This window comes from Clarias gariepinus, chromosome 3, assembly GCF_024256425.1.
Source record: "Clarias gariepinus isolate MV-2021 ecotype Netherlands chromosome 3, CGAR_prim_01v2, whole genome shotgun sequence".
NCBI classification, from domain to species: Eukaryota; Metazoa; Chordata; class Actinopteri; order Siluriformes; family Clariidae; genus Clarias; species Clarias gariepinus.
Genome location: NC_071102.1, coordinates 7,442,865 through 7,463,941, shown reverse-complemented (window position 1 = coordinate 7,463,941; position 21,077 = coordinate 7,442,865). Strand labels below are relative to the sequence as shown.

The 21,077-nt window shown below is 37.8% G+C and overlaps 1 protein-coding gene across 1 annotated transcript; it reads right to left on the bottom strand.

The window, feature by feature from the left end:
- Positions 1–316: 316 nt before the first annotated feature.
- tmem276b (transmembrane protein 276b) lies at positions 317–19,039 on the bottom strand. Its single transcript, XM_053491480.1, has 4 exons — positions 18,445–19,039; positions 7,131–7,244; positions 6,834–6,971; positions 317–4,174 (listed from the first exon to the last, which is right to left on the bottom strand). The coding sequence occupies exons 1-4, from the start codon at positions 18,818–18,820 to the stop codon at positions 3,924–3,926; spliced, it is 879 nt and encodes a 292-aa protein (XP_053347455.1). The 5' UTR covers positions 18,821–19,039; the 3' UTR covers positions 317–3,923.
- Between the last annotated feature and the right edge of the window lie 2,038 nt (positions 19,040–21,077).

Here is a 21,077-nt window from a genome sequence, read left to right as displayed (position 1 = left end):
CAATTTAAATAAATTATATAAGGAATAAATAATAGTGTGCTCTTAAGGAAAGAAAATATTGACAGGGTGAAGCAGTGCAGCTTTTATCCCCCTGACAGGTGACTTCCATGACAGCATTTCCTGAACTGTTTAATTTCTTTCATACCACAGTCATTTGCCAGTTTATAGGTACACTTAATGTTGTGAAGAGTCTGAGAAAAATATTAGTTCCTGATTTCTCTTACTGCGCCGACAGAAAGTTTTCAGACCCTTTCAAGTTTGTTACATTTCTTATGTTTCGCATTCATCCTAAAATGGATTCAAATCCTCCCCCCCCCCCCCCCCCATCATTCTACACACAATACTCCACAAAGGGTCACAAAAGTATATACTAGCACACATATTGCAATCTAAAAGATTCTGAGGTTTGTGTCACAAAAAAGTACAAAGTATGCATATTAAACCAATCCGTCCATCCATCTAGGAGTAATAAGTAAGCAGGTAATAAAAAAACTATGCATAAATACTTTAAAACTGGGTAGACATGCTTAAAAACAGTACAAAAAAACATGCATACTACAAAAAAATGTCAGCATGGTGGCTTAATGGTTAGCACTGTTCGAATCTCCCCTCTGTCCAAAGATAATTATAAACAAAATAAACATATCTTAAATATATAAACATATATAAACATAATGACTTAAATATATAAACATAAAGTGTTTAACTGAATATCTACAAACAAAAAACACAGAAAACCGATTAAATAATTAATGATGTGTTGGGGCGAAGGTGGTGTAGTGGTTAGCATTGTCGACTTGCACCTTCAGGGTCCGGGTTCGGTTCTTGGCCAGGCTCGATTTCTGTCTCTGTGTGCATGGAGTTTGCTTGATGGGTTTCCTAAGGGTACTCTGGTTTCCTCCCACAGTCCAAAGACATGTAGATTAATTGGTGTTCTCAAATTGCCCATGGTGTGTGAGTGTGTATGTCTGTGTGCCCTGCGATGGATTGGCACCCTCTCCAGGTCTCCTGGGATAGGCTTATACAGGATTTAGTACTATAGAAGATGAGTGAGTGAGTGTTGGGGTGAGGAAGATCTGGGAAAGGAGGATACACAGTGGGCTCCATCAAGATTTGGAGCAACCAACGATCTTCCCAGAATTGGCCACCCAGTCAAACTGAGCAATCAGGTAACCATGAACTCAAAGGTCACTATAAATGAGATCCTGAGTTCTCTTTTGGAGACGGGAGAGCCTTACACACACGGCAGTCTGCTGAAAGTTTGCCAAAAAAGCTCCTGAGGAACTCTCGGCCCATATGAAACAAAATCCTCTGATCTGATGACACCAAGATTAAACCATTTGGAATCAGTAAATCAAGCACCGCTTATCACTTTATTAAATCCATCCTTCGAGCGGAGGTGTCAGCATAATGCTGTGGGGATATTTTTCTGCAATCTGGGAGACTAGTCAGTATAGAATACATTCTCCAACATGCTCAGGATCTCAGGCTGGGGGAAGACGGTTTACATTTCAATAAGACAAAAACCCAAAGTGTACCCCTAAGAAAACACAGCCTTGGCTTCTGAAGATGGCTTTTGTGTGAAAGTCCTGGAGAGGTCCAGCCAGTCTGGATCTGAACCCAGTAGAGCATCTCTGCAGAGACCTGAAATGGCTTTGCTTATTCAACTTGGATTGCCTTGAAAGATTCTGCCAAGAGGAATGGGAGACCCTTCGAAAAGAAAGCATTGCCAAGCTTGCAGCATCACTCACACTGCTGCCAAAGGTGCGTCAATCAAATACTGAGAGGGATCTGAATACTTATGGGAATTAGATATTTCATTTTTTTTTTTTTTTTTGAAATAAAAATAAATTACCAAAACAATTCCAAACACCTGCTTTTACTTTGTCACCATGGAGTATTATGTGCAGAATGAGGAGGAGCAAAAAAGGATTGAATCCATTTTAAGAGATGTGGGAAACATAATAAAATGTGGGAAACATGAAACGAGCTAAACACTTTTCTCTTGGCACAGCACGTTATAGCAGCTATAAACAGTCGGTCCCTGACCATCCCTCGTTTTTTCTTTCACTGGAATGAAACAAACGCAGCTTGTCATGTTGGTGAAACTGCACAGTCCCGAAGGCTATGTCAGAAAACAGCAAGCTACAGTTTTACCTCCTTCCATATGCTAAAGTATGTCCTTACAGAAAATTTCACTACAACTTTAAAACTGTCAGAGCTCGTCTTAATGAAAATTAATTAACACCATCTGTCTTGTCAGAATCTAGAACTCAGAACAGTACTGTGGTGTGCAGTTCACTTACCAGCACTACTACACGTATATCACTGACATTTATAACACTAATTCTTTTAAATGTGGCTCTGGAGTTTTGGAGGCACTTTATTAGTAAAGATTATATATCACGGTAACATTTTTGCTGTATAGCCCACCCTCGCCAAGGTGCAGTCTGGGTAACGAAAACATTAGAGTACTGTATGTTACACACCGATATACAGTGTACCTTACGCTATACTGTAGCATTAGGACACTTTTCTATGCAACACACATTTTAAGCATGTTATTTGTGAGAAATTGTAACAGGCTTCATGCATCTTTGTGCTTTTATAGAAAGGATCTGAGAGCACTGTGGAAGAAAAACAACTGTAAAGGTAATTTTATCTGGATTTGGATTCCTGTGGTGAGCTCACAGCAGCCATTCTGCTCAACAAGACGTGATGCTCAGAGGAGCACTGTTACAAAATTCAGCTCAGCTATTCAACTATACTGCGTACTCCCAAGGACGGAAACATTTCCAATCCCTCAAGAAAAGTGAAGTCGTCCAGTGTCAGCCTGATGACAAAGAAAAAAAAAAATAGAGCCCCATTCTTTGCCAGACCTTGTTTCAAATAAATAGCGAAATAAAAAGTACAGAAGAAAATGAATTTCAGTACAGACTGACTTACAGAGGCCCTAGAAAGTTTACTCCACTAATGCATCAATGCTTCAATCCAACCTTTGATATTTCTTTTTATCTCATAATTCCACACATCCTTTTCTCCCTCTTGCGGCTGTTCTCCTCTTCAGTTAAGTCCTCGGGCTTATGTCACAGTCTTTACAGAGATAAGTCCAGATCCTTCACCTCGGTGGAAACCATTGTAGCATTTATTTATTTATTTATTTATTTATTTATTTAGCTGATTTTGCTCTTTTCAAAGCTCTAATCAGGAACTGCTGTCGCAGGATTTATTTGTTTCTTTTAATACTGCTGCAATAGCGGCTTTAGGAAAGTACCAATGCTACAAGGTTAGTCTAGACTTTTGATGGAGCACAAAGGGCTCGGACCACGGTGGTGTTTACGCAAGTCCTGATTAGGATTTAAATCTAGAAAAAAAAATGCAGTACTTTAGGATTAAAAAATAATAATAAAACATGGCTTCCAGATGGTCTTTGTCCCTGTTAGTCCTGACGCATGTAAATGTTTGTGCACGTGGTATTTAGAACAGAGAGCACCATTTTAAGATGTATGTTCATAATGCAACCGTTTTCAGTTCAGGTTTAGGAAGGTGGAATGTTTATTTGGAATAGTCTATACGTGTATGTCGTCTTTGTGTTTGTGTCTGATTATCTACATTGTTTATGCCGAAACTATCCTGTGTCTTATTCCGTGTGCTTAAGGAGTGACAGTGAGCGCTCAGTCTAGTTTGTTGTGTACGGTTACACGTCACTAGCTGCCATGCAGGAGATGAGTATTAGTATCCAGTCACCTCCAGCACTCATGTCCTGACGCTGATGAGAGGTGTTAAACTGGATGATAGAGTAATTTCAGCAGTGTGTGTGTGTGTGTGTGTGTGTGTGTGTGTGTGTGTGTGTGTGTGTGTTTGTGATTATGACCAGACCAGCGTCCTGTGCTGCTGTGGTGTACAATTTGTGGAAAGGTTTCTCACACAGTTCCATTCTCGTGCCGTGGTTTGTGGACGGTTGTTTGGGTTGAGGTGCTGCTCAGGGAAGGTGCGAGCGTGCACAGGAAGCCAGCCAGTAACGTTAGCCCCAGACCACCCCAGGCACAGAACATGGACCATCCGTAGCCGTGACTGATGTCCTCGGGAAGGCCGTACAAGTATTGAGGATACCGTGACAGCTCGAAGTTGATTCCTGCCACACAGGTGCACAGGGAGATGATACAGCAGGTTCCTGGCAGGAGAAAAATGAATGTGGGGTCAAAACAGACAGATGCAGAATAACCCGAACACTAGATTCAAAAACAAATTACTTTTGACATTGGTATAAATAGGATTTATTGACACGGCATAGAGTATGTTTCTGGATCCAAGAATAAAATTCTCCTCCATCATCATGATTCATCATTGTGAGTCTTTAATTACTCTCACCCCGATCTCATCATGGTGATGGTGGAGCCTCAGTGTTCACTGGGCCTGAATCCAGAATTCTGGACCTGTACCATGTACACACACACACACATTCAAATTCTCATTCGCACATCAGACAATTTAGCACACTCAATCCACCTGCCAAATAGTTTAGAAAAATAGAAACCATAAGGAAAACCATATGTGCACAAAGAGTACATAAAAACATGGAATAAGATTAAAACACAGACGCTTAAGTTATTGAAATTCAAACAATCAGTGTTAATATTTAAAATGTCTAACTGTAGGTGAGGTCATGTGATATATAAATAAGACATTAACGATGTAGACCGTAATACAAATTAAAAGTTTTTGCAACATATTGTGTGCATATTGTGTAAGGTATGTACAGCCAATTATATTGTAATTAGCACTTTCAATATTAACGAGTTAACATGTGGTTAATTTAGAATTTTTAGCAGAAAAGGCTGTGAAAATGAGGCAGTTGGCAGAAACTACTTTTATTGCACTTAGTGGCGACACTTAATGGACATCAGTAAGTAACCATAACTCCACCTCGGTGTGACAGCACATCTAATCGTTGACTAATGGCAACTACACTCATTCACTCTGGACGTGTTAAAAAAAACAAGGAAGATATTTAGCTGAAGCATGTGCTCCACACTTGCTCTAGTCAAGTGGAAAAAGAGATGACAGACATGTTCAGCACTAAAGGAACAGACAGCGCTCACAATACGATTGATCCTGCAAGGAGTTTACTGTTTGAGAGCTTTTAATTTAACATTTGTTAAATGTTAATGCTTGAGATATTATATAACTGCTGAATCTGTTTACTTTAACCAGTTTGTCTTGCATTTCTTTATTCCAACATCGTGTATAATACAAGTTAATCTGAGTACAGTGAAACCTTAGCATGTGAATTTAACTCGTTCTGGAGGCGAGTTTTTCGTATTGTGAGATGCATTTTATCATAGGAAATAATTTAATGAAGATCATGCGTTCCAGACACCTAAAAATATTATCAATTTTCAACATTATAATTATATATTGCACATATCTTTTCTTCTTGCTACTGTCCTTGCTAGCTATCTTGTTGCTAAACTTCACTGAATCTTGCACAAAATGAAAAAAAAAAAAAACAACTAAAAAAAAGAATATATCATAATTGCCATTTCCAACTTACCCCCCCGTTCGGTTGAGTTTGGTTCGTTCATCCATATACTGAAAATGCTTTGTAGGCTGATGCAAATTTCTTACAAAATGTAAATTTTTGCACGCAAAAATGTATTTTTTTTATACCGAGGTTTTCCTGTATTTTAAAATGGTGATTAATTGTGATTAATCATAGTCTATGACTATATATATATATATATATATATATATATATATATATATATATATATATATGTTTATTGATTGACAGCACAAATTGCAACCTACAAGATTCAAATTTTTTGTGGCATCAAAGTATACATGCATGCATGCTAAAAACAACAGTGAATTTTGAGCATGCACACTTAATTAAGGTGCAACATAACTATGCATGCTACTAACACAACTAAAATAGCCATACATACTGTAAAATAATTTCACTTTATATAAAAAAATAATAATAAATTGTGAAAAATAAATGTAAATATGTATATTTCAAAACAAAGGTGTGTATACTGACCAAAAACATGTGCATGGTGAAAAACTGAACAAAATAGGCGAACATAATACCAAAAGTTTTTTAAATGACAGAAAAGTGGCTTAGCAGTTAGCACTATATGAATCTCGCCTTCGACAAAAGACTACTACAAAAAAACTATATACCTTAAAAAAACATGTTTTTAACTAAATATTCACGGTATGTTTAAAATAACAGATGTACAAAATAAGCCATCAGAAGGAGTAGCAAGCTACAACAGATGGCACAGACTAGTTAAAACATCATCACCATCATCATGACCATCATCATCATCATCATGATCAAGACCAAAACCTCTCCACAAGCTATGAATATAACCTGAACGCCATTGGTACTTTTTAAAAAGCATTAATCATGTCACTGCTTTTTGTGCTAGGTGTTTTTTTTTATACCCATATAATGTCAGTGAGGCCTGGTATTTAGTGAATCTCCTGATATTTAAATAAATTTAACAAATCCTTTCTTAATGTCAGCATTTTTTTTTTTGCGATGACCTTGTTTTCTCATTTAGAGTTGAGTCACTACATCTATAATTATCAATACTCAAATCCACTTTCACAAGCAAACAAATGATTTACAACTAGGTCATCTAAATGAGATAGCATAATATGACCACTAGATGGCGACATAATCAAAGTGATTAGATTTAAATAAGCCCAGGTTACAGTGATCACTGTAACAATGGCCTAAAAATAAACTCAGCATTCAAAGCACACACAAGAACACACAGACAAACAGACAAACAGAAAGACTGACACACACACAAATTTACCTCCCATGAGGAAGAGCAGGCCAGCTACATACTGCATGAGGTCGTGCTGCTGGCAGCAGCCCAGCACCCCAATGGTCCACCCAAAGAGGATGATGGAGACAGCCATGCCCACAAAGCCTGCAGTCATCCTGCGTAGATCTGTGCACGCGCACACACACACACACAATTTATGTAACCTCTTAATTATGCAGTTAAAAATATAGCAAAATGTAAATAATTTAATCATATGTACAGTAATATGGGTATACCAATAGGTTTTGGTATCCTATCATTGGATAAAGGTTAATTAAGACTTACGCAGAGCATGCCACTCATCCTGCCGGATTGTTTTAGTGATGTTGACTGGTAGATTTCGGGGCAGGATGGAGGAGGTGTAGTGATATGTCACTGGAGTGCATCTCTGAATCACACCTGCAGGAGCAGAGTAGTAAGAAAAAGGACAAATACATAATCATCAATTAAATATGCTAGAAGATTTCAATTTCAAGATCCATTCAATTAAAGTGTTTAAAGATTAAAGTGTTTTTAATACAGTGGTGTGAAAAACTATTTGCCCCCTTCCTGATTTCCTATTCTTTTGCATGTTTGTCACACTTAAATGTTTCTGATCATCAAACACATTTAACTATTAGTGAAACATAACACAAGTAAACACAAAATGCAGTTTTTAAATGATGGTTTTTATTATTTAGGGAGAAAAAAAATCCAAACCTACATGGCCCTGTGTGAACCTAATAACTGGTTGGGCCACCCTTAGCAGCAATAACTGCAATCAAGCGTTTGCGATAATTTGCAACGAGTCTTTTACAGCGCTCTGGAGGAATTTTGCCCCACTCATCTTTGCAGAATTGTTGTAATTCAGCTGTATTTGAGTGTTTTCTAGCATGAACCGCCTTTTTAAGGTCATGCCACAACATCTCAATAGGATTCGGGTCAGGACTTTGACTAGGCCACTCCAAAGTCTTCATTTTGTTTTTCTTCAGCCATTCAGAGGTGGATTTGCTGGTGTGTTTTGGGTCATTGTCCTGCTGCAGCACCCAAGATCGCTTCAGCTTGAGTTGACGAACAGATGGCCGGACATTCTCCTTCAGGATTTTTTGGTAGACAGTAGAATTCATGGTTCCATCTATCACAGCAAGCCTTCCAGGTCCTGAAGCAGCAAAACAACCCCAGACCATCACACTACCACCACCATATTTTACTGTTGGTATGATGTTCTTTTTCTGAAATGCTGTGTTACTTTTACGCCAGATGTAACGGGACACGAACCTTCCAAAAAGTTTTGTCTCAAGAAATTTTCCCAAAAGTCTTGGCAATCATTGCGATGTTTTTTAGCAAAAATAAGACGAGCCTTAATGTTCTTTTTGCTTAAAAGTGGTTTGTGCCTTGGAAATCTGCCATGCAGGCCGTTTTTGCCCAGTCTCTTTCTTATGGTTGAGTCGTGAACACTAACCTTAATTGAGGCAAGTGAGGCCTGCAGTTCTTTAGATGTTGTCCTGGGGTCTTTTGTGCCTCTCGGATGAGTTGTCTCTGCGCTCTTGGGGTAATTTTGGGCGGCCGGCCACTCCTGGGAAGGTTCACCACTGTTCCATGTTTTTGCCATTTGTGGATAATGGCTCTCACTGTGGTTCGCTGGAGTCCCAAAGCTTTAGAAATGGCTTTATAACCTTTACCAGACTGATAGATCTCAATTACTTTTGTTTTCTTATTTGTTCCTGAATTTCTTTGGATCTTGGCATGATGTCTAGCTTTTGAGGTGCTTTTGGTCTACTTCTCTGTGTCTCCTATTTAAGTGATTTCTTGATTGAAACAGGTGTGGCAGTAATCCGGCCTGGGGGTGACTACAGAAATTGAACTCAGGTGTGATAAACCACAGTTAAATTATTTTTTAACAAGGGGGGCAATCACTTTTTCACACAGGGCCATGTAGATTTGGAGTTTTTTTCTCCCTAAATAATAAAAACCACCATTAAAAAACTGCATTTTTTTGTTCAATTATATTATCTTTGACTAATAGTTAAATGTGTTTGATGATCAGAAATATTTTGTGTGACAAACATGCAAAAGAATAAGAAATCAGGAAGGGGGCAAATAGTTTTTCACACCACTGTATATATATATAGCTTCAATACTAAGCGAAAAAAAGGGTTCATCTTTTCCCAAAAAGCTTTATAGGTTACTATATTTGAGTATGAGAAATTTCCCTTATCAAACAAAAGTATTTTATTTATACCAAAGGAATCCTTCCTATATTTGATACAATGACATTTAAACCAAATATGAAGCTTAATTTGTTGATTTTAAAGTGATTTTGCCATCTAATTAGTAGCTATTTTCTATTAAATATCTCTCCTACACTAGGAACACCTGTACCCCTGCTCATTTATGTAATTATAATACGAACTAATCCTGTAACATCATGCAGATGCAGCTCAAAAGCTTCCGGCGACGTTCACATCAAACATTTTAACAGGGACAAGACGTGATCTTTGTAATTATAATTATGGCATGGGTGTCGAGTCCAGATGGGCTGTTTCAAGTATTTCAGAAACTGCTGATCTCCTAGAATTTTCACGCAAAACAGTTTCTGGAGTTTACACCGCGTGGTGTGAAGAAGAAAAAACACTGAGTCAGCAACAATTCCATGAGTGAAAAGGAGAGGTCAGACAAAAAATTGTCCAGATCATGCTGCCAAGAAGGCTATTGTAGCTCATAATTACTCTTCACAACTGAGCAGAAAAGCATCTCAGCATGCACAAAACATCGATCCTTGAGGAAAACAAGCTGCAACAGCAGAAACATCGAAACCACTCTGGGGGTACACTGCTGTCAGCCAAGAAGAGGAATCTAATGCTATCATTGGATGCCCACAGACTGATTAAAACTGGACACATGATGGGCTGATTTGAAAATTGTAAAAAGTATAACTGTGCACTCACTCACCGGCCACTTCATTAGGTACACCTTGCTAGTACGGACCCCCTTTAGAACTTCCTTGATTCTTTGTGGAACAGATTCAATAAGATGCTGGAAACCTTGTCTATATGAAAGATTTTGGTCCATATTGACATGAGAGCATCACAGAGGTTCTACAGATTTGTCGGCTACACATCCATTATGCGAATCGCCCGTTCCAACACATCTTAAAGGTGCTCTATTGGATTGAGATCTGGTGACTCTGTGGCCGTTTAAGTACAGTACGAAAGTACTTGTTCGAGAAACAAGTTTAAGATGATTTTAGCTTTGTGACATGGCGTGACAAGGCTGTGGCATTTAAACATTGCTCAGTTGGTACTAACAGGCCCTCACCATTATACCACCACCTTTATACCATTATACCTACCAGCTATTCCAAGGGAGGAGGGATTCATGCTTTTGTGCCAAATTCTGACCCTAGCATCCCAATGTCATGGCAGAAATCCACACTCAATAGACCAGGCAATGTTTTTCCAATCTTCTCTCGTCCAATTTTGGTAAGCCCATGCGATTTGTAGCATCAGTCTCCTGTTCTTACCTGACAGAAGTAGCCTTCTGCCCGCTGTCGCCCATCTGCTTTAAGGTCTAGTCAAACCAGTCTGGTCATTTCCTCTGACCTCTGGCATCAACAAAGTATTTGTCGCCAGAGCACTGCCACTAACTCCATATTTTTTCTTTTTCAGACCATTCTCTGTAAACCCTACAGATGGCTGTGCATGAAAATCCCAGTAGATCAGCAGTTTTGGAAATACTCAGACCAGGCCGTCTGGCACCAACAACCAAGACCATTTTCCAAGTTGCTTAATTCACCTCTCTCTCGGTTTGAAATTCAGCAGATCATCTTGTTCTTGCCCAAATGCACTGAGTTGCTGCCATGTTCATTGGCTGATTAGATATTTGCATTAACAAGCAGTTGAACAGATATGCCTAATGAAGTGGCCGTTGTCTGTATGTCAATGATGGGACATAAATGAATTTTCAATTCAATTCCACATGCTTTTAAAAATAAACAAGCCAGAAAAACATTTCTTGATGCTGGAACACTGGAAAATGTTAATATTGAGTGTGAAAATGGCACACACATTGGGCAAAATTAGAAAGATTAAAAAAAGCTAATTTATTCCAACACGATAGAAGGTGTTGGGTTTCACAGATGTTCCTACATTATTGCCAATGCTATTGTTTCGCCAGCCTACAACCTTCTCAGTCCTCTGAATTTAGATGCTTTCAGCTGTAGAAATGTATTCACACTTGTATGACGATGCTAGGACCTCCAGTCAACATTCACACACTACGGACTATTTGGGAATTAGCCTTATCTGCATGTCTTTGGACTGTAGGAGGAAACCGGAGAACCTGGAGGAAACCCACCAAATATGGGATAGCACACAAATGCACACAGACCCCGAGGCGGGAACTGAACCCAGGACCTGGAGGTGCGAGGTGACAGTGCTAAACACATGTTTAATACTGTTGAACATTTAAATTAAAGGAAGATCCTGTTACCATGTTATACATGTCACAGCAGTTATAAAGCTTTGTTCTTTCACTTGCCCAAAAATAGGCAGCTTGTCATGTTACTGAGAAAATGTGACAAGTCTGTCCTGAAATCTTTCCCATTTCTGGAATTTTACCTCTGATTGTTAGAAAGCACTGACATTGGAAACTCCTTTCAAAAATGCCGAATAAACATCTCCTTTGAGAAAATGTCAACGTATCAAAAATGACATGGTTTGTAATCCATTTATGTGGTCATGCAATCCCTAGTGTATATCAGCACTACAGACATGATGTAAGAACACATGAATCAATATAAACCTGTGATTTGAATTACAGTCAGCACTATTATCACTATTATTTAACCAGCAATGATCAAATCAACAAATCAGCTCAGCATCAAGAATTCAACAGGACTGTGATATGTACTAACATTTATTCTTTTGAGTTTATGCTACCCAGCACTTGCATGCTGGATGAGACGTGCTAGATTGTAGTAAAAAATATGATGTGTGTAGTGTGAGAACTATACTGCTATATTGCGGTAATGATTTATATAATAATGTGTGAAAAGAACAAATGAATGACGTGATCAAATGTGTCAGACGTTAATTACTGATAACGCCTAGAAATAAACTTTTGCAATATTTAGTGGATGTGTGAACCAAGCTGCAAGTAAAGTTAGAAAACAGTGTCCATATCATAGTAAATATTTGGCAACAGCATTTTTAATATAGCAAAGTAAAAAGTGGGGACATTTAAGGTTCAAGATTGTTGAAGGGGAGTTATACCAGAATTAAATAAACTGGCAAAAATGTTTGCTGTGCATACTCTTACTTTGCATCAGCTGTAATAAAGTAATGTATGTATGTATGTATGTATCTATGTATAAATACAGGTATGTACAGGTATGTATGTATGTATGTATGTATGTATGTATGTATGTATGTACAGTATGTATGTACGCATGACAAAGACAGAGAGGATGAAGGCATGGAAGTGCCAGTCAGCTATGAATTAAAAAAAGCAAGTGTCATTTTCCCTCATCAGCCCCTAATTAAACTCGAGCTAGCAGGTGAGAAATTCATACCAATTAGTCACCATCATACATTATAGACATCAGATCTCAACCCTGTCTGTTCTTCTGATGGGGAATAAACCAGTACCATGCATCAGTGTTATATAAAACTATTTACCACAAGTTTTGTGTCAGATGCAGTAAAAAATAAGTATGAAATAATTAATTAATAATTGCTGCGAAAGTTAAAATTGGGCCATGGGAAAATTACTCAAGTAATAAATTAACATATATTATATATACATGTAGCAAACAAACCTGGGTATGAAAATTAGAGGGAACTTACTGTATCTGTCCATATTACTTACTTATTACACATTTTAAGCATAATCAAAAAGCAACAGTACGAACAAAAAAAGTAGAGAACATGTCTGCTATTTTCTTTATGTTCAGCACTACCTTTGGTCCAACTGTGTGGCTGAAGACAAAAACTAAAATAGGGTGTTGAATTCTAGCATCTAAAGGTGTTGATATTTTTATATAGCTGCAGCTCTGACAACAGTTATGGGTGTAAATCACAGTTTTCTAGTAATGTGTTGAATGTTCTACCTTATTCTTTCTATAGTAACAGCTCACACACAGGGACTTGTATGACATGCACTATCCATAATCTAAAAACATATTTTTTTTAATTTAAAAAAAGGTGCTGTTATTAAATACAGTGGAACCTTGAATTACGAGCATAATTCATTTCGGAAGTGGGCTCGTATTCCAAAACTCGTAAACCAAATTTTATTTTCCCATAAGAAATAATGGAAACTCATATTATTTGTTCCACAGCCCAAAAAAATAAATACATAAAAATAATTAACACAAAATAAAAGTAGAAATAAAACAAATTAACCTGCACTTTTCCTCTTAAAAAAGTAAAAATAAATCCCGACAGATAAGTCCTTCCGTTTGTACGTGCAGGCGCTGCGTGTGTGAATCTAAAGTAAGCTCCCTCCTCTCCGTCTTACGCAATCACCCTTCCTCCGCTTTTTTCACACATACACGCGGACACAACTAAAATGCTGGTTTATCGGAAAAATAAACAAGAAATCTATCTAATGACACTTGATTGAGTGACATACAGTACTAAAGGAATCACTGCTGTAAAGCAAAAATAAAAAAAAATTAACCTGCACTTTACCTTTGAAAAGAATGACGACAGAGCATTGTTTTGTGTAAAGCTGAGAGAAAGAGTTTGTGTGTGTGTGTCTGTAAAGGCGAAAGTAGGAGAGGTCTGTGTGTGTGTGTGGCCCAGTGTCCAATGAGGCGCGCACACATACACACACACTGCAGGCAAAGAGCAGGCTAAGGCTTGAGCAGAGAGAGAAAATGGATTTTTAACCTCTCTAATGAGACTTGATTTTGCTTTACACGCGCTATACACACACATACAGACACAAAATAAAATATGTTTTACACACACACACACGTGGTCACAGTGTTATGGTAACAGTGCACGGATGTTGATTATACCAGTAAGAGACGCAGTAGGCGCACTAACACCCAGCAGAGAAGACAATTACCCACAAAAAAAAGCACAAGAAAGAGAAAAACCATTGGTTCAATTGTGATCACGTGATGCTCGGCATCAAAACAAGAAGCGCATGCGTGATACATGATACTCGGTACTCGTAAACCAAGACTTGTTCGTTTTCCAAATCAAAATTTATTAAAAATCTTTGCTTGTCTTGCGGAGCACTCGCAAACCGCGTTTTTTTGCAATCCAAGGTTTCACTGTATATAATTGTTGATCAGATAAAAATTTAAGAGTTAGCATGTTTTTCTGTTTTTGTTTTTTTTGCCATGGGAGAGTCTTTAGGACAAACTACAGGCACAAGACAAGCTGTATTTAGTTTTGTCTTTATTGTATTTTTTTTTCTACCTTAAGGACAGAGAAAAAAAGAGAAGTTGTTGGCTGGAGATATTAACGTAAATGATACAGAATATAACTTGCAGGCATTCCATAAATTAAATGCAAGTACAAATAGTTAAAAGGTCTAACTTCTTTATTGTCGTTTTATATTGAAAATTCAACAAAATGTAGTTTGTAGCTTCTCAGATATTTTTATATATTCAGTAATAAAAGCATCATACATGATAAATGGAGGAGTAAAAAAAATATAAACAATTGTGGCCTCCCTATACGATATGTTCCTATGTTTACTTCATTAATCAATAAATAAATCTGCTGAATGTCAGCACTCCTTTGTGAATTATTTTCCAACAGCAGTATGACCTAGTATGTCTGATTCCTCCTTTATGAACTGTTTTAAACACTTTCTCCAGTCTCTCAGTGTTTTCTCTCATGAGGTAAAAGTAGTAATGGTTATGCTCCAACAGGTCGGCTCCATGAACTGGCTCTTTAAATCATCCCTATAGATTGAACAATAGAATTCAAATCTCACATCTAAAGAGTTGAAACATTATCTTAATTTTAGCCTTGAAATTACAATGGGCTGGCAGGACATTATTAATATTGCCATATATAATGAAATTGAAGTAGAATACGTGTTCTGAAAAATTCATACATTCAAAACATAATTAGATACAATAATAAGGAATTTCTACTGCATTATTATATGATAGTGCTAATCCATAAAGAACTAGCTACAGCTAATTTAAAAGCATTTGAAAGCATGATGGTCCTGTAATTGTAATTGTGATATATATATATATATATAATAGCGTCTAGATTGTTCAGATGCAGTCTTAAGTAATGTGTTACAACAGAATTTACCAGGAGATTTGCAAAGAATTGCCTTATAAAGATATTAAATAATTTGGAGATATACTGTATATAGTAATATAAGTTCATACAGTGATTTCCTTAGAGCCAATATTAAATATGGGACTAATTAAAAAGCTTCACCCACATACACTTGCGCACACATTAAGGCAGGTCCATTATTAGATTGAAACATCACATAAGTTATGAATAAATGTTTGATATTACCATTCATTAATTTTCTATATTGCTTATCCAATGTAGGTTCATGGGGGGGCCTGGAGCCAACTCAGGAAACTCGTGGCACAAGGCACGGCACAACCCACTGCAGGGTATAGGAGCACACACTCAATCATTCAGATACGAGCAATTTGGAAAGACCAGTAAGTCTACATGACATGTCTTTGGAAGCTGATATATAAGAAGCAATAAGTAGAGGGAGAAACTGCAAACTCCACAAACACAGACCAGAGGCAAGATACAACCTCCCAATTCTGGAGGTATGAGGCAACAATGCTAGGTGCTGAGCCATAAATAAAGTATAAATGTTGCTACTGCACAACTTTTAATTCCATATAATCATGTTCAGTCATTTGTTACTATCTTATTTTTTATCTGCATCTAGGTGGCTTTAAAATATATTTTTTATTTTTAACAGTCTACTTAATATATAATGCAATTTTTTTTCTTAGAAACAAATTCTTTCTAAACAGGAATGTATTTATTAATGATCACTTTTCTACCTCTGACAAACCCCGGAAAATCCATCACTATCAATTATGCATAGCCATTATTAGAAGGGTGAAAAAACTAATCTCCTATGAACAGAAGAAAATAGACATTCACACTACCTTGCTCTGCTAATTCACACCGGAAAGTGAGAACAAGGACCTATACAAATTTTAAGACCTATATATGAATGGAGATTAGATTATGCCATTGCTTAAAATGATTTAAAATGATTCCCTAATAAGTGCAAGCTCTAAATAGGCATCAGGTTCATTCTCAGTCAGGCCAAGCCGAGACCATCAGTTCCAGAGAAGAAGTTCAATTGTCTATCAGTGCCAGCATATAACCAGAGCCTGCTGTGGAAGATAATAGCCTGGTTCACACCACTGAGTTGTTTTGCTTGGCTGTAACCATTTGTTTTATTGTGTGTGGAAATGCAGCATCAGCACACGTATAAAGGGCATACACAGCACATATGCAGATTAAGTTTGATTAGAGGATGTCCTATTTAGCTACTATAACATTACGAACATCAAGTTTACAGACCGGATAGAAATTTTATACAGTTTACTTGGATGATTAATGAATTAGATTACTATTTATAACATACAACAAACAAGACAATGTGAATTATCGGTCAAGATAGACGGAAGGAAGCCGTAGCACTAAATGACTCATAATACCAGTAAACATCTTCTTCAATGCAGTTGAAAGAAATTAAGAAACTATTTTGTTTTAATGTTTGAAAACAACTTATGATAAATCAAGGAGGGGCTTCTACATCTTAATTTCATCTGACCTGACACATTTTAATTATAAGCAGAAATTACAGATAATCATAGATGGAGAATAATGCCAATGCCAAATAATACAAAATCTATTAAGGTTACATAAATTAAATAAATAGTTGACCCAACATTTTGGCACCCTTAAAAAAAGTGCTCCAAATTACATTACACATAGAATGACTTGTAAGTTTAGCTTTAAAAACCTTTCTTGAGGCCTCATCTGAAACAGATGGATCATGGACCACTCCTTCAGACTCCTTCAATGTTTATAAAGTAAAATCAGGGGTGCCACAGTTCCCACGTTTGAATGAAAATTATATATATTAAGAATATTCTTATGATTTAAAAAGCTTTTAGACCAAAAACAATGATTTTTTAAAAATATAAGTTATTATACAATATTGTTTCTGTCTATTTTCTTGAATTGTCTGTACAATTCAGCCAGTCAAATACCTGTCTGAAGTGATTCCCATTTCGGAAAACTGAAACCATATCCACCTTCATTACTCTCGTGTTATTTTAAACACGCCCCACATAATTGTTCATTAAGAGGGCAAGGCTTACTGATTTCCAAAGTACAGTTATGAACTGCACATATTAACTCTGACACTAATGATATAATCCGATGTCTCATCAGACTCAATTTTCTTACCATCTGCACAAGTAATTGAATATCATTTGAGACACGAAAAAGAGCAAATATTATTGTATAACTGGCCAGATTCCTTGATTCACATGTTTTAAAGTTAAAGCCAAATGGGTCATGGACATGATGTGAGTGAGAAAGGCAGATGTATTCTGAGCTATAAAGCAGACAGAAATTTTATCCTGACTGCTGGCTCTCTTTCAGATGCACTGAAAAGGCAAAGTGCTTTATCACTACTTTATCATTCACGGCATCTATGCAGCCACTTAAATGCACCAGGGAAATCCAATAAACGAATTATTGATGAATATGAAGTCAAGCTGTCTGGAAGCCAAGATGTAACAGAACTTGTGCAAGAGGCGAAAATATTGAGCTATGGGTATAGATTATGTCAAATAATAAAAAATATGCTATGTGGGCAAGTTTATAATCTGTTAGGACAGATTGCCATTTGCTCTGGACAAAGTAGAACCTAACATCTCTTATGCCAATGCGAAGTTTGTAGCATTTAGGGTGGTTTTCTGATCCTAAATTACAATTCTGGCCTTACTAAGCCATCTTCCAGCCATGTAAAACACCAGGGTGAAATCTGTGTAGCCCCTGTTTTCATGTACCCCCCAACTCTTCAAATCCCTATTGCCGGTGAGCTTATAAATAATTCACTCTTTGCTTCTCTTACACCCCCTCCACACATTAAACCCATTATAATTCATTATATCATGGCGGATTTCTCATTGAGGCAAATGCAAGCTGCAGAACGGGAGTCCTGAAGATCTTTTTTTTTCCATGGGTTTGTATTTTTTTTTTTTACTACAATTTAGTAGTAAAAAGGTCAGTTACATTTCAGCACCATGGACAGAGGATTGAATCGCCAGTGGCTTTACTAGAATTGCACAAGACATTGATAAAATGTAATGATTGTAAATATAGATTTTAAAATGAATCTGAGCTATATGATAGTTTGAGCTGAATGTTTAGGAGAAGTGCAGACATTTACAAAACACAGGGCCTGGATAATGGTAGGAATAAACAAAAGAATACATACACACATAATAATATCAATCAAAATCCATACACTATGCAAAACAATGCAAAGCTCTAATCTCTACTGTCGACTAAAGCAAATGCCCCCCCTTACTATTTCTGCATATAGGACACGTATGGCTGACACTCAAGCTCACCTCTGTAGATAAGCTCGTCAGTCTCCAGGTCGAAGCCGTCGCGGTAACACTTCCTCCACAAACCCGACACGGTGGAATTGAACCTTCGGCTGCAGTGGAACTCTATAGCCGCCAGCGGAGCGGCGAGATGCCGCTTCTCTCTGGTCAGCCCTTCAGCAGCAGCTTCCGGCGGCATCCGGAGAGGCAGGTTGCGGTTCGAGATGGAGATGTAGCCCGGGTCGTTGCGGTTGCTCGCGTAGCTGTTGCAGCGCTCGCGGTGCCGCCGCGCGTCCGTCTCGTACCAATAGTCGGTGCAGATGGCCATGGCGAGGAGGCAGAGGGAGCCGAACGCCAGCAGCAGGCCCGCGCTGGTCAGCAGCTTGGCGGCGGCGGCCATCTTTCTCGGTTGGACTAAAGGCGAGACGGGCGCGCGGCACAAAACAAACAAGCGGGTGATCAAAAGAAGCTCTTCGACACAGACATGCCGGACCCCCTGGGGCCGCTCTGGGCTGCTGATGCTGGTGGTGAGGAGAGAACCTCCAAATGGGAGTTGATCACAAATATCAGTGTGTGGCTTTAGAGAGAGCAGAGAGGAGAGGATGCTGGAAGCAGTGCCGAGGAGCGGTTGGAGGGCGTAGTGAGATCTCTCTCTCTCTCTCTCTCTCTCTCTCTCTCTCCCTCACACACACACACACACACACACGCTCTCTCCTCGGGGGCTTAACTAGACAATGGAATAATCACCCGAAGAAAGCCAAAGCTGGAGGGTACAACACTTTTACTGCACGTGGTGATGATTAGATCACTTTTTCATACAGGCTACACAATAATAACTACACTATATCATCAATAAATTAAAGGATTTGTTTTCTGGATTTAGTTTTCAGTAAAAATAGAAGCATCAGACATATACACAAAATTAAGAGCCATTAGCCGGTTCCTGGCGCCCAGGGTTCGGGTTCGAGTCCCACCTGTGTGCATGGAGTTTGCAAGTGCTTGGTGGGTTTCCTCTGGGTAGTACGGTTTCCTTCCACAGTCTCAAAACATGAAGATTAGGCCAACTGGCATTCCCAAATTACCTGTAGTGTGTGAATGAGCATGTAAGTGTTTCTGTGCCCAGTGATGGATTGGCACTCCGTCCAATGTGTACCCCACCTCATACCCTAAGTCTCTTGGGATAGGCTTCAGGCTCCCCACAACACTGTATAATAAAGTGGTATAGATGATGAGTAAATGAGGGAGCAGGTTTCTCTAGAACAAGAAACCATCAAACCCTTAAAAGATCTTTTTTTTAAATCCCTTCTCATATAAATGCAGAGTGGAGGGGTTTCTATATAGATCTCTTCAGACAGTTGTTGTAACTAGACAAAAAGAAACTCGATGTAGAACCTTAGATGTGTTTCCATAATTTGACTAAAAACTTTTGTTTTGAAAAATGATTGTTTAAGCTTCCTTTAAGAATTTTCTTTTCTAAAAAATTCTTTCATTTTTGTGAAGCTGCTTTGAGACAATGACCATTGTTAAAAGCGCTATATAAATAAAATTGAATTGAATTGAATGCTTTGTAGTGTTAAACAATATCACCCAAAAGGGAGTGCTGATTGGATGAATATCGGCACAGCTGTGAGCCTAAACCATTTAATACAACCCTAAAGGTTTTTAATCTTCTTAGCAGTTCTATGTAACAGTGTTTTTAAATCAGAACAGGATTCAAGTAGACTGTACCAGGAAAACTACAATAATTACAAACTAATCATGTCTAAAGACATTACCAACAACATCTCTATGCCAAAGCTTTTATTGCTGTCTGCTCCTCATGATTTAGACTTTTAAGTGATATAATGTGGAATGTTTATTCATCAATATTGTGATTAATTTTTACTTAAAAATGTATGATTTGTTGATTTGATTATCTTTACCATAATACATAAAACATGTACTGCCAAACATTTTTATTAATTTAACAATAACAGTTTAAATATAACACAATATAGAATCACCCGCTTCACATGGTTATGTCATAATATATTCTTCTGGCAGAATTATAACATTAAGATTTCACCTTGTTACACCTCTGGTCCAGGGAACTTACTGTTTGCATTCAGACTCGTTACATCAGTATCACTATGTTGACAAGGTCATATGATCACATGACTTCATAAGGGAGCAAAAAATATGAGTTCTTTGAGAAGTTGCTGGCTTCTTAAACAGATTCTTCCTGAATCTCTCTCTCTGAAAGGAAAACATTGCCGTATAGACACAATCCTTTTAAGGTTATAATCTTTAAAGGTTTTCCCAGAGGGACAAACAGAAGAAACTTTACCTTCAGCATTGAAGTAAGAAAATTTCCCAAAGCCATTGTGACACTCTCTTGTGTTTAACTCAGAATGAGGAAACTGGAGGCGGAGTTGGGACAACTCAAAGGGGATTTTCTATTTCTTTTCTTTCTTTTTTTTTCTGAAAGCATTTTTCAGCACTTTCTACTTTATATTCTTACCAAGAGACACACACCAATATGAACCCACACACTTAACTCTGCTCAACTCTCTTTTCTGTCACTCTTTGCTTTTGAGAGCAGCTATCGTTTTGTTTATCTTTCACAGGACACTTGAATCGGCATAAGAGAAATAATGCAACTGTTCAGGGAAAATTCA